At 39.3% G+C, this 15,482-nt stretch overlaps 1 protein-coding gene across 2 annotated transcripts in view; it reads right to left on the bottom strand.

The window, feature by feature from the left end:
* Positions 1-442: 442 nt before the first annotated feature.
* Positions 443-15,482, bottom strand: part of SHROOM1 (shroom family member 1) — a 105,755-nt gene continuing 90,715 nt past the window's right edge. Inside the window, exons 5-8 of one of the 2 annotated variants that reach the window (XM_069764010.1) lie at positions 14,407-14,913; positions 13,328-13,436; positions 12,457-12,729; positions 443-1,072 (exon numbers count right to left, since the gene is read on the bottom strand). In XM_069764010.1, coding sequence (XP_069620111.1) covers positions 818-1,072; positions 12,457-12,729; positions 13,328-13,436; positions 14,407-14,913 — 1,144 coding nt within the window. In that variant the 3' untranslated portion in view covers positions 443-817. The remainder of the gene's footprint in view (positions 1,073-12,456; positions 12,730-13,327; positions 13,437-14,406; positions 14,914-15,482) is intronic. The other variant, XM_069764012.1, reaches the window with a different exon arrangement.

Genomic DNA, 15,482 nt, shown 5'->3' with positions numbered 1-15,482 from the left:
ACTTCTGTATTTATCACCCACTCCTGGTTTTGGCTTACTGATGTAAAATACTGACCACAATACTGAACGTGTGAACGTGGCCTAAATGCAAGGGTTTTCTGTAGCTAATCCCCCATAAATATTCTGGAGTTCTTGCTTATACATTTACAAGTGTTTAGAAAGCAGACACCTCTAATCATTTCGAGAACAGAAATCCTTAAATCACAACTGTCCTCCATATCCCAAGTTTTCATGTATCTACATTATATGTGATAAATGTTTTAGCACTAAGAGACCCATCACTATGACCCTCAAGGATCACCAGCGGTGGCTGAGCACGAGTGCTGCAGCTCCAAGCGGGGGACACAGGTCCTCCGTTCTCATGATCAGTGGTTAGGGTTATAGGACAACCCTATTAAAATTGAACTGCTCAGACTTTACAAAGTAGTAGTATGACAACACATTGAGGAATATGGATATATTTTATTGAAATGACTGCGTCAATCAGAAACCACATAACATGGACACTATTTGTAACAACACTGAAAAAGACAAAAACATTGATAACTTATGCAAAAAAGGCACACCGTTTTATTAATGCTAATTTCAACCTTCTATGTCAACCGAGGGCTTTATTTTCTGGCCTGATTAACACTGACACAATTGCTTTCAGCAAATCCCACCTACATAAGGGGGTTATGAGAATTAATTCTGTTACGTCTTAGCAGCAGCTTAATCAACACCAATATACGGTACTTTATTATCTCAAAGCCCAAAGGACTCTGCCGTCATGACAAGGAATGCCAACAAGAATGTGGCTTTGCGTTCCACAGACCAATTAATGAGGAATGCTGGTATGAAGACCTTCTAACTGCCCCTCGAGAAATTTTATTTTCTCATCCAGGTCTTTCTGCTCAATCAAATACGTGGTCTTCAGCCGCACAAAATGTTTGTAGTCCTGCAGCTGAGTCTCGCTTAGGTATTTGGCTAGGATCCCTGTAACCACTTGATCTCTGCGGTCCAGGTTGTCCTTTAAATCTTTGGCATCCTCTCTCTGCCTTGACAGAAGGTTGTGACGTTCCTTCAGGGATTGCTGAAAAGTACAATTGATATAAAAGGGTTAAAATAGACTAATGTACAATAAAATAAGACCGCTTTCATTATTATATGTGTAGTTATGGAAATATGAGTCAATAGAGTCCTTAGTTTGTGGGATCATCATCTCTTGACCAAAAAGGACCTGTCATGTTCTGCAATACAAAGACAACGCATTGGTGCTGATTCATCAAAGCTTTTTGGTCAGAATTCTAGAATAAAGAGGTTTGAAAAATCTCAAAATTCTTTGCATGACTTTCAGTTGTGCAAAAATGTTGCAATTTTTTGAGTCTTCACAATACTTTTGTCCAAATTCACTAAAATAGACAGAGCTGGGGCTGGACGGGAACGTGATGCCACAGCTCGTCTATTCAAGACACAAATCAAGCCAGAATTCTGTTGGCTGCTTTTTTAAAAATGGCAACTAACCAAAAAAACGGCAGCAGCAAATAAAATAGAGCAGTTAAAGGGGTTGTCTGGGCTTGGGACAGAGGTCTACCGTCACTGTATGATAACAGACTGTACACTGTCACGATTCCACGCCATTCATGATGTGAGCGGTGAGAGCGAGAGACTAGTCGGCCCCATATTATAGGTATGCAGTTAGTATACATCTCATGTGAGTGCTTGCTCACACTGGGAACTCTGGAGAAACGTGGCCGTGCGAGTATGAAACATAGGCACAGTTCAGCAGTCGCATAGATTGTCCCAAGCATGGACAAACCCTTGAAGCCTATCTTCAGTTTGACTGTTACAAAAGGCAGGTAGCAGGGTGTGCAATTTTTTAATACATGCTACATACAGAATTTGGAAATTTATAGAAAAAACAATTTTAACATGTCAATCTGCTCAACATGATATAAATATGGTCGGTACTAGTCCTCCTCTTAGTATCTATCATGGGTAACTCACAATTTAAGTTAGGAAAATTGGTTGGAACGTCATGAAGTAGTTTTCAATAGCTCCTGTTTTCTCACAAAAAAACAAGTGTTCTGCTGCCAAATATTAGATGTGATTCAGGGATTGTCTAAATTTTCCATGCAGTGAATGACTGCTAATGCTTTAGCGCCCATATCTATGTTATCCTTCTATAACAGGTCCTGCTACAGAAAATCAGCCATGTTATGGGTGAACATCGCCCACTAGTGCATGAATGTATAACTGCAACTGGTAAGGTTTTACACACTGCTGAAATAAGGAGAAACGATTTACATGTGGACGGAAGTAGAGCCACATTCGGTTATTAAAAAGGGAAAATAAACTTTCGTCTATTTTTTAAAAATTTTGTCCAACATGGAAAGTTTTGGAATTTTTCTTCATTCTTGTAATAAAAATTGTGTGTAAGAGGCCGCCAAACCTGACACCCACCCTGTCTATTTACCTGCCTTCAACAGTACAGGTTAAGTATTAGTAAAGCCAGTAATTGCAACCAGGCGCTACACTTAAGTCTGATGTGATGTGATGGTTACACGGACATTCCCATATGCCTCCTGAGGAACTATATCATGGGAGGGAAACGCGCAGAGGCGACATCTGAGTGCAGATAAGTTTGCCAGTAATTACTGGCTTTATTAATGTATTATCTTTTGACCTACTGTAGGGGCATTGTGCAATAGTGCTTATTATATATGGACACAGGTCCAACTGCATATTGAAGGGGATGTTGCAATACTTAACCTTATGTCAAAGGGCATGTTGCAAGATTTAGTCCTCTGTATGTGCCTGGTATGGTATGCTGAGGATACTTTAAAAAAAAAATTATTTTGTGCTTTGATACATATGGACACAGGTTTAACCCTATGCTAATGGGCATGTTGCAATATGTAATGCCTTAAATGTGTTTGGAAGGGCATGCTGATAGAGAACTAGGAAAACAATGATGTCTTGTTGTTGGGACTCAGAGTTAGAGATCCCATTGGGACGATTGGATCATTTGAGTATCTATTTTGCACTGTGTCTCCTTGTTTAAAGTAATTCGGATGACAGTTGATAAATCCCTGGAAGTCAAGTTTCATAAGACATTGAGGGGTAATCGGCGGCTTAGCACTGTTCACCTATATAGGGTATGGTGACACCGTATAGCTCCCTGTTATTTAAGCTTAAACGGTTGCTAGGATTATCAGGGAGAGCCGCCGAGGAGCGGGGGCACTGTGTTGCGTTCAAGAGGGTGCCAACCTCCGCTGACAGGCAGGGATCACAATAGGGATATGTTAGAGCTATTCAATTGTCCCTGGATTTACGAGTATTGCCTTTAGTGTGTACTAGACGTATTTTGTATGGGGGTGGTTTTTGTTAGAATTCCTTGGTTGGTTATATACTGTATTAATACTTTATGGTTTGATGTGCGGTATGTGTTTTGTAGGGGTATAATCCGGAAAACCCTACTTAGTGATAAAATTCGGGAATTCTAGGGATAAGAGGGAGAGCCGCCGACGAGTGGGGGTGCCATATTGCGTTCAAGAGGGTGCCAACCTTCGCTGATAGGTAGGGCTAAGATAGGGGTAAAAAGGGTGATATAGGTATACCTATACCCCAACCTACCTATGGTCTGGTCTAGTATAGTAGGTCATCAGTGACTTGGTGTTAATTGGTTTTATAATTGTTTTTTGTCTTTTTGAATAAACTTTATAGATTTTTATGGTATTAGTTCTTTTTGTGAGCCTTTTTCTACACTAATCCAATTATTATAGTACATAAATTTTCTTCAACAGTACTATTATCAGCATGTACTCAGAGTATTGATAATGGCAGTGAGACTGTCAGCACCGGTGTCCTCCTCTGAGTTGTGCCTATTGTTTATTTTTATGTTAGTGGTGAAAATAAATTCCCAAATTTGTATGAAAAAAAGTTGTTGCGTTTATCGACATTCTCTGAGACATGTAACATTTTCATTTTTTGGGACCTGGGGCCGGGTGTTGTCTTATTTTCTGCGCACCGAGTGTAAGGGTCAGCCAAGGTGGTAGTTGTGGCTGAGGTAAAAGTCTCTTGCACACCCCGACCTACCCTCACATACACTCCACGACTCCCAGTCAGCATACCTGCAGCTCCTTTTCGCTTGAGGCTTCCTATAAAGAGCTGCACGTTTTCCTCAGCCGAAGCAGAACAAACAGTCACAGTCCCGTTGAAAGCTTGAACAATGAACTTTACTTGAAACAGGCACGTAACAGTCCTTTTCAGCATTTACAGCAGGTTTTACAATACACAGTTTCTTCTCTGCCCCTGTATCCTCTCTTTCCTTGTCAGCATTTACATCAGGCTTTGCATTACACAGCTTCTCCTCTTTCTCTGGCTTTCCTTCTTTTTTACTAAGCCAGTTTCTGCAACGGATTGTGCATACTGGTCCTCCAGCGTCCTCTGTGCCCAGTCTTACTTTAGTAGGGACTCGTCTAAACCATTTCGCCCTGGTCCCGAGTACATCCATCTACTTAGCAAGCCGCCACATTCTGATTGACCTGTCCATACTGCTTAATTCTTTTCTAGCACCTACAGCCACAGTCCCACTTATAGTGCGCTGTCAGTGACCCTTTCACTGCCTTCCTTCTTTCTCTCGTTGCCTTCCTGGCCCTGAAGGTACCTGACTGGACCTTGGGCTGCTGCAGAGCTGACTGCAGGGCTGACATTTTTATTGATACCATTTTAGGGTAGAAAATGTTTTGATCGCCCGTTATTGCATTTTATTGTAATGTCGCAGCGACCAAAAAAACGTAATTCTGGCATTTTTTTTAATCTTGTTACCTTGTTTCCTTATTGGACATTTCTGAACGCATCGATAGGTGAACAGCACCATGATGTAGGAAAAGAGACCCAGATTCCAGGAATGTGTCACCTACTAAGCGGTGTTTTGCGGTCAATAAAATTACCCTTTTATTAACAGGAGATCATCACTAGAGGACTAGGCGTCTCGTGCCTCCTGGTCCAACCATGCAATTAACACTGAATAACTGCTTTCTATCAATTTGCAGTGCACACAAAGCTGCCAATCAGTGGCGTGGGCCGGTTGTACACAGCTTTGATACAATCAGTTTTCTCTAATGCAGATCTACCACAATTGCTGCACTTAGTAAACTAAATGATACATCCAAGTAACGAGACTGAGGGCGAAAAAAAATCGGCACATCCAACCAAAAATAAATAAAATATCTAAAAAATGTACTTGAACAGCTTTAATACATGGATTCCACGGAGATATAGATATATATATATAGATATATATACAGTGGGGCAAAAAAGTATTTAGTCAGTCAGCAATAGTGCAAGTTCCACCACTTAAAAAGATGAGAGGCGTCTGTAATTTACATCATAGGTAGACCTCAACTATGGGAGACAAACTGAGAAAAAAAAATCCAGAAAATCACATTGTCTGTTTTTTTAACATTTTATTTGCATATTATGGTGGAAAATAAGTATTTGGTCAGAAACAAACAATCAAGATTTCTGGCTCTCACAGACCTGTAACTTCTTCTTTAAGAGTCTCCTCTTTCCTCCACTCATTACCTGTAGTAATGGCACCTGTTTAAACTTGTTATCAGTATAAAAAGACACCTTTGCACACCCTCAAACAGTCTGACTCCAAACTCCACTATGGTGAAGACCAAAGAGCTGTCAAAGGACACCAGAAACAAAATTGTAGCCCTGCACCAGGCTGGGAAGACTGAATCTGCAATAGCCAACCAGCTTGGAGTGAAGAAATCAACAGTGGGAGCAATAGTTAGAAAATGGAAGACATACAAGACCACTGATAATCTCCCTCGATCTGGGGCTCCACGCAAAATCCCACCCCGTGGGGTCAGAATGATCACAAGAACGGTGAGCAAAAATCCCAGAACCACGCGGGGGGACCTAGTGAATGAACTGCAGAGAGCTGGGACCAATGTAACAAGGCCTACCATAAGTGACACACTACGCCACCATGGACTCAGATCCTGCAGTGCCAGACGTGTCCCACTGCTTAAGCCAGTACATGTCCGGGCCCGTCTGAAGTTTGCTAGAGAGCATTTGGATGATCCAGAGGAGTTTTGGGAGAATGTCCTATGGTCTGATGAAACCAAACTGGAACTGTTTGGTAGAAACACAACTTGTCGTGTTTGGAGGAAAAAGAATACTGAGTTGCATTCATCAAACACCATACCTACTGTAAAGCATGGTGGTGGAAACATCATGCTTTGGGGCTGTTTCTCTGCAAAGGGGCCAGGACGACTGATCCGGGTACATGAAAGAATGAATGGGGCCATGTATCGTGAGATTTTGAGTGCAAACCTCCTTCCATCAGCAAGGGCATTGAAGATGAAATGTGGCTGGGTCTTTCAACATGACAATGATCCAAAGCACACCGCCAGGGCAACGAAGGAGTGGCTTCGTAAGAAGCATTTCAAGGTCCTGGAGTGGCCTAGCCAGTCTCCAGATCTCAACCCTATAGAAAACCTTTGGAGGGAGTTGAAAGTCCGTGTTGCCAAGCGAAAAGCCAAAAACATCACTGCTCTAGAGGAGATCTGCATGGAGAAATGGGCCAACATACCAACAACAGTGTGTGGCAACCTTGTGAAGACTTACAAAAAACGTTTGACCTCTGTCATTGCCAACAAAGGATATATTACAAAGTATTGAGATGAAATTTTGTTTCTGACCAAATACTTATTTTCCACCATAATATGCAAATAAAATGTTAAAAAAACAGACAATGTGATTTTCTGGATTTTTTTTTCTCAGTTTGTCTCCCATAGTTGAGGTCTCCCTATGATGTAAATTACAGACGCCTCTCATCTTTTTAAGTGGTGGAACTTGCACTATTGCTGACTGACTAAATACTTTTTTGCCCCACTGTATATATATCTATATATATCTACTATATAAAGCTGAATGTGTGTATGTGTGTGTGTGTGTGTGTGTGTGTGTGTGTGTGTGTGTGTGTGTGTGTGTGTGTGTGTGTGTATGTCCGGGATTGGCATCTGCACCGTCGCAGCTACAGCCACAAAATTTGGCACAGTCACACGTCTGGACCCCGAGAGCGTCATAGGCTATATTGTGAGGCGAAATTTTAACCCCGCGCGTTCCAATTCACCAAACAATTTTGCCCCCATCTACATAATGGGGAAAAAAGTGAAAGGAAAAGTGTTGGAGGCGTCGCAGCTACAGCAACAAAATTTTGCACAGTCACACGTCTGGACCCTGAGAGCGTCATAGGCTATGTTGTGAGGTGAAATTTTAACCCCGCGCTTTCCAATTCACCAAACTATTTTTCCCCTATCTACATAATGGGGAAAAGTGAAAGGAAAAGTGTTGGAGGCAAATTGACAGCTGCCAGATGTGAACAAGGGGGACTTAAAGAATGAGAGTGATGGCGCCAAAGAGTATATACCGATCAGTTGCTAAGGTGGGGCCCCGACATGAGATACTCACCACACATTGGGATATGAACACACACACAAAATGCGCCAAACACTACCACGTGCTTGAACACATATACCACCCTCAGCACACATTTCACCACACATACACCAACCTCGCCACATAAAAGTCAAAAAACAAAAGTCGCCGCTCAAAACTCACCACGCGCAAAACTCGCCACATGCAAAAACTAGGCTCACGCAAAACTCGCCACAAGTGCAAAACTCACCTCATGGAAAACTCGCCACACGCAAAACTTGCACACGCGGAAAAATTGCCACATGCACAAAATTTGCAACACATGCAAAAGTTGCCTCACACAAAACTTGCACATACTCAAAAGGCACCAGACATAAAACTCACCACGCGCAAAACTCGCCATGCGCAAAACTTGCTGCACACAACTTGCTACACTAACCTGTCACATGCAACTTGACACACAAAAAGTTGCTACACGCATGTTGCCACACAAAACTCATCTCACAAAAGTCGCTACATGCATGTCGCCACACACAACTCAACACACACAACTTGACAGACGAAACTCGCCCTAAAACACACACAAGTCTGGTATTAGCCTTCAAAAATAAAAATCTGATTAATAAGCAGACAAACTACAAGAGCAACAAATGTACCATATAGGAAATACAGCAGCTGTCAGTCACATAACCTGTCTATTATGTGTATGTGTGAGCTAATATATACTGCCAGGGGGAGGGCTTCCTGTTGGCTGGGGATTTATCAGGCTGCCAATTTATCTTACAAATACTGAGGTAAAAATACTGAGCAAATAACGTGTTAACGAGGTCTAATACAGGAGATCACACAGGTATATACTATATACAGGGGAGATGACACACAGATATATACTATATACAGGAGAGATGACACAGGTATACACTATATAGAGGAGGAGATGACATACAGGTATATACTATATACAGGAGGAGATGACACACAGGTATATATATATATATATATATATATATATATACAGGAGCAGATTACCTACAGGTATATACTATATACAGGAGGAGATGACATACAGGTATATGCTATATATAGAAGATGACATACAGGTATATACTATATACAGGAGGAGATGACACACAGATATATACTATATACAGGGGAGATGACACACAGGTATATACTATATACAGGAGGAGATGACATACAGGTATATACTATATATAGAAGGAGATGACATACAGGTATATACTATATATAGGAGGAGATGACATACAGGTATATACTATATATAGGAGGAGATGACATACAGGTATATACTATATACAGGGGAGATGACACACAGCAGGTATATACTATATACAGGGGAGATGACATACAGGTATATACTATATACAGGAGATGACATACAGGTGTATACTATATATAAGGGAGATGACAAACATGTATATACTGAGGTGAAAATGAGAGGTGTGAGGTGAAAATGAAAAGGTGTGAGTGAAAAATGAGAGGAGTGAGGGAAAATAGTGTAGTGATCGGAAAATGACAGATGTGAGGTCGAAATGACAAGTGTTAGGCGGGAATGAGAGGAGTGAGGGAGAAAATGAGAGGTGTGAGGGAGAAAATGAGAGCTGTGAGGGGGAAAATTAAAGATGTGATTGGGAAAATGAGAGGCGTGATGGGAAAATAAGACAAGTGACGTGCTATAACTAACCACAGTTATTTACTATGCCCAGGCAACGCCGGGCTCTTCAGCTAGTCTATATATATGTATGCACCTGACCCGTTTCTTGCAGCCAAGCACCCTTAGTGATAGGATATCCTATGACTAAAGGCACTTGGATGCCAGAAACGCGGCAGCATTTTTTTTTTATATATATAATGGAATCCATGTTTTTAAAGCTCTTCCAATACATTTTTGATATATTGTATTTATTTTTGGTTGGATGTGCCAATTTTTGTTCCTCCTCACAATTTTATTACTTGGCTGAACCTCACCAACGGGACTGACACCCTCCACATGGATTTCAACCTCCAGCACTGGACTCCAAAGCGCGGTGAGCTCAATATCCCCCTCTCCTCTCTAAATGATACATCAATGGGATTAGGGTCTCTGTCCCTACATCATGCTGCTGTCAGATTACAACCCCTGGCAAAAATGATGAAATCACCAGCCTTGGAAGATGTTAATTCAGTTGTTTAATTTACTAAACATACTGATCCGCTAAGCAGATAAAGACTGCATGCTGAACCAAAGAGTGCTTTATAAAAAGTTATAATTTTATTAACACAAAACAATACAAACGATAAAACAATGCCTCAAAACCATGTAGGTAAATGATGTTACTAACAGACAGGCGTGAGTAAAATTCTCATAGTTACCAGAAAGCACCAGGTAATAAACACATTCATAGGTTTATAAAATTTAGCACTAGAGCATGCTGAGAAAATACCTCTACCAGACTTTCATATGAAAATCCCAATATTCAATATAGGTATAGTATAACACACTTAGGTAGATAAATAATAACCACTTTAACTAGTCAAGATACGATAGATAACAGTATAGTCTAATTACACTATTAAAGAACCAACTGCTCCAAGTACAATTTCAATTAGTGCCGCAGCGGCTGTAAATATGATAGTATATTAGTTACGCTATTGTAAAACCACCTATTCAAAATCTTAATTCTAATTAGTGCCGCAGTCGCTATAACTATTCAGTACTGTTTATTTACACTTTATACTATACGGAATAAATATTCAAACAATATCTGTTAACCAATTAAAGCAACATGATATACTGAAATATTCTGTGGAATCAATCCAGTCATCAAAGTACCGACAAATCACTCTATAAAGCCGATATGCATAACTGCTACAATAATTTACTGAGCACAATGAATAGTATCTACGGTATGTCCGGATTCTATGCAGTAAATGGTAAATACAACCTTTGCCCGGACCCTATATAGAGCTACAAAACCGGAAACCCGCAATAATTATACCTGCAAATACATCCCAAGCAGCTGATACCTATACATATATGCGGGAATGGTATGCGCCCAAAAATTGGTCTACAGCAAGCTCGACTAGTATATAAACAATTGTCCACATGCTACTATATGTGCCTAAACACTGGGTAAACTAAACAACTTTATGATTGAGTCGAGTGTTTACCCATCCCTAGTTTGTGGTAATGGGTCTGGGTTATATGTTTACAAGTTGTTTAATTTAGTAGAAAAAAATGCAGATCACAGACATGGCACAAAACTAAAGTCATTTCAAAAGGCAACTTTCTGGCTTTAAGAGACACTAAAGGAAATCAAGAACAAAAAATGTGGTAGTCAGTAATGGTTACTTTTTTTAACCAAGCATAGGGGAAAATTATGGAATCGCTCAATTCTGAGGAAAAAATTAAGGAATCATGAAAAACAAACAAACAAAAAAACACTCCAAAACATCACTAGTATTTTGTTGCACCACCTCTGGCTTTTATAACAACTTGCAGTCTCTGAGGCATGGACTTAATGAGTGTCAGACAGTACTCTTCATCAATCTGGATCTAACTTTCTCTGATTGCTGTGGCCAGATCAGCTTTGCGGGTTGGAGCCTTGTCATGGACCATTTTCTTCAACTTCCACCAAAGATTTTCAATTGGATTGAGGTCCGGACTATTTTCAGGCCATTACATTGACCTTATGTGTTTTTTTTTTCAAGGAATGTTTTCAGTTTTTGCTCTATGGCAGGATCCATTATCATCTTGAAAAATGATTTCATCATCCCAAAACATCCTTTCAATTGATGGGTTAAGAAAAAAGTGTCCAAAATATCAACATAAGCTTATGCATTTATTGAAGATGTAATGACAGCCATCTCCCCAGTGCCTTTACCTGACATGCAGCCCCATAACTTCAATGACTGTGGAAATTTGCATGTTCTCTTCAGGCAGTCATCTTTATAAATCTCATTGGAACGGCACCAAACAAAAGTTCCAGCATCATCACCTTGCCCAATGCAGATTCGTGATTCATCACTGAATATGACTTTCATCCAGTCATCCACAGTCCACGATTGCTTTTCCTTAGCCCATTGTAACCTTGTTTTTCTCTGTTTAGATGTTAATGATGGCTTTCATTTAGCTTTTCTGTATGTAAATCCCATTTCCTTTAGGCGGTTTCTTACAGTTCGGTCACAGACGTTGACTCCAGTTTCCACCCATTCGTTCCTCATTTGTTTTGTTGTGCATTTCCTGTTTTGGAGACATATTGCGTGAAGTTTCCGGTCTTGACGCTTTGATGTCTTCCTTTGTCTACCAGTATGTTTGCCTTTAACAACCTTCCCATGTTGTTTGTATTTGGTCCAGATTTTAGATACAGCTGACTGAACAACCAAGATCTTTTGCAACATTGTGTGATGATTTACCCTCTTTTAAGAGTTTGATAATCCTCTCCTTTGTTTCAATTGACATCGCTCGTGTTGGAGCCATGATTCATGTCAGTCCACTTGGTGCAACAGCTCTCCAAGGTGTGATCACTCCTTTTTAAATGCAGACTAACGAGCAGATCTAATTTGATGCAGGTGTTATTTTTGGGTATGAAAATTTACAGGGTGATTCCATAATTTTTTCCCAATGCTTGGTTAAAAAAAGGAACCATTACTGACTACCACATTTTTTGTTCTTGATTTCTTTTAGTGTTTCTTAAAGCCAGAAAGTTGCCATTTGAAATGACTTTAGTTTTGTGCCATGTCTGTGATCTGCCTTTTTTCTACAAAATTAAACAACTGAATGAACATCCTCCAAGGCCGGTGATTCCATAATTTTTGCCAGGGGTTGTACATCGCAAAAACCTTCTGACACATTCCTTTTAACAAAAAGAATACTATCAGAAGTTTTAGGGACCTGCAGCCATATTTTTTACCTATTTCTCCAACTAAGTCACGTCCCACAGCCAGTGATGCTGTGGATATGAGTTTATGTATATAACCAGAATACCTGGCTAATATTTATGATAGAAGACCACTTACCATTTCTTCGGCATCTGTATTCTTGTCAATTTTGCTCAATGCATTTTCTACGCGGGCGAGTCTCTTCGACAGGCAGAACAAGAGGCTCACGACTTTCTCCAGGTCTCCAATAAACATCATGTAGCGCTCATATTCATTGGGCTTACAGACGTCCTTCACGACCGCCTCGATCCTTGTGCCATGCTTTGCATTTTCTCCGATTTCAGAAAGCAGGACTTCCTTTTCACCACAAAGTTGTTCCAGCTGTGAACCGATACTAGAAATAAGTTCTACCTGTGAGTGAGGAGAAACGTCATAGGAATATTTGAGGTCCAATTTTATTGTAGCTCACGTGTCAACCAATAGGCAATTACAGTAATTATAGTAAGAAATGCTAGGATTATAACCCCAGAAGTAAACAGATGATTATTTTGTTCCTTATTTTTTATTAATATTTTTATGACCTATAAAAAAAAAACACAGCTATTCCGCCATTGATATTAGGGGCTTGTTTTCACAGGACACAGTGTGGTATAAAGGACATGGGTCAGTACAATCACAATGATACCACATTTATATAAATAAATAGGTTTCACAATTATAAAAAAATTAATAAATAGTGCCATTCCATAGATAGACCCATAACAAATTTTAGTTTTTCATCAGTAGAGCTGTAGGAGGACTTTTTTTGTTAGAAGATCTTTGTATTTTTTTTACTTTTTTTACTTAGTACCAATTAAAGGACTTTTTCATCACTTATTAATTTTTTAACTTTTTTTTTATTGGAGGGGGGAGCAAAAAAAAAAAAAGCAATTCTGTCATTGTTTTTGAAATATGTATTTTTTCCTACAGATTTTACAGTATGAAATTGACAATATACGTCATAACTAACCTTCAGCAAAGAGATGTCTTCTAGGCCCTCCACATCTGGTTTCTGGCTCCAGCTCTTTTCAGGCACCAGTGTTTTTGAATAAGATTTTGATTCGCCTTCATTATTCATCCTATTTTAAGTAAAACAAATCATATTTAAAGAGCAAATATATATATTTTTTATCCATAATTCTTTATTTTTTTTAAAGTCACAAGTACAAAATTAATAAAACATCCTTAAAAAAAATACCTTTCCTCTGACACCTAATAATTGGTTGCACAACTTAAACCAACTTTACTTATAAATTACTGATCCATTTTATTACTGGCTGCAAATTATGACATGGGTGTGCTTCTCTTCAGACATTCATATTATAATGAAATAGAATGACAAAGAAAGGCATCAAATAATACTTCCACGTAAAACAACCTGACATCATGACTTAAAACAGCTAAGAATTGTGGAAAATAGAAAAAAGTAAATACTCTTCTCTCTGTAGATGCATGTTGTATTTAAATGGAATCTGTCAGCAGGTTTTTGCCACCTAATCTGGGAGACCCGAATTCCAGTGATGTGTCACTTACTGTGCTGCTTGCTGTAGTTTTGATAAGAAAAATCACATTTTTTTCAGAAGATCACTAAAGGACTAGTAAACCTGCTGCCATATAATTCTCAATATTCATGAGCTCTGTATACCACACCCCATCACTGATTGGCAGCTTTCTGTGCACAAGCAGAAATCTGCCAATCAGTGGTGGGGGCGGGATTATACACAGCTGAGAATGCCGGGTTTTTATAAAGCTGGGAATTTCATAACGATGATCGTGAACAGATGTTAACCCTAATAGAGCTCACAAATCTCAAGAGTGCCCAAACTTTTGCATCAGACCATTTTTCTTTGTCATTTTTTTATATTTTAAAAACTATAAAAAGGGAATGTGTCATCTTTAACTTTAGGTCTTTTTAGAGATCATTTCATTTTCAACTTTAACTGTTCACAACAACAGTAATTTTGTCCAGGGGTGCCCAAACTTTTACATGCCACTGTAAGTCCTGAAAACAGACCTTATGTAGGCAGAAATTCAAAACATTTACAGTACCTGTTCTTCGCGTCTCTGTTCCTATACCTTTCTCTTGTTGAAATATCTACAGGGAAGAGGCTTCTCATGAGGTTGATGGCAGATTCCCTTGCAGGAAGAGGTTTGAGAACGTCAAGAAGACTCTTGTCTTTTGCAGTAATCTTCTTTACCAGTTCTGTGTACCTTTCTTCACTGATCATGTTTTCCAGAGATGCCTCCCTCTGTCCCACCATGCAGGGCTCCTGTCCGCAATCCTCATCATTCACATTGTTCTTATAAAGGATTGAAGTACCGACTATGCCTGTTCCATTCTCATGGCTAGAAGAAGCATGGTCAAAATTGATCTGCTGCAAACTACTTAGAAACTGAACATTTGTGGATTTTGATTCTTCATTTTCTGTGACTGAATCTTCCTTTTCTGCCCCAGAGACACTTGGCTCTAGAATTGCTGAACTTTTACAAAGGTCATTTGCTTCAGGTCTCACTTCATTTTCATACCAAGGAATATTTTTTTCTTTGGCTTCCAATCTTAAAAGATACAACCACAAGCTCATATTAAAGAACAAACATATCACTCAATATTACATGAAAGGAAGATACATTTCACAATAAATATAATATGACAGTCTAAGAAGGAAAAATAAAGTAAATATGACACATACAGCAATTTCAATCGAGAAGTTTTAGAACACTAAATCTAACTCTGTTGAAGCTGATGGCGTCAAAAATATCTTGCCAATTTATTTCAGAAAAATATACGGTACATTTGCATTGAGGTTAGACTTATCATCGCTGCTCGGGATCAGAAAGGAGTTTTCTCCTTTTTAGAGCAGATTGGTACGGTAATTTTTTTACCTTCCTCTGTATTTAAGAGAACAACAGAGTGCTTAAGTTTACCAATAAAGACTGTTTTTTTATTCATAAATTGTAGCAAAAACTCGGCACTCAAACTTAAATCAGATGATTTAATGATGTCCACGTTTAGTAACAGAAGAAACGTTTCGGTCCTATAGCCAGATCTTCATCAGTCACAATAGTAGATCGTGAATGGGAGCTGGTGGACCCAATAGATTGTGGGTTTTCATTGAAATCAAAGG

This window comes from Ranitomeya imitator, chromosome 4 (assembly GCF_032444005.1).
Source record: "Ranitomeya imitator isolate aRanImi1 chromosome 4, aRanImi1.pri, whole genome shotgun sequence".
Lineage (NCBI taxonomy): Eukaryota > Metazoa > Chordata > Amphibia > Anura > Dendrobatidae > Ranitomeya > Ranitomeya imitator.
The sequence above is the reverse complement of the archived record's forward strand: the minus strand, read 5'-3'. Positions and strand labels throughout refer to the sequence as shown.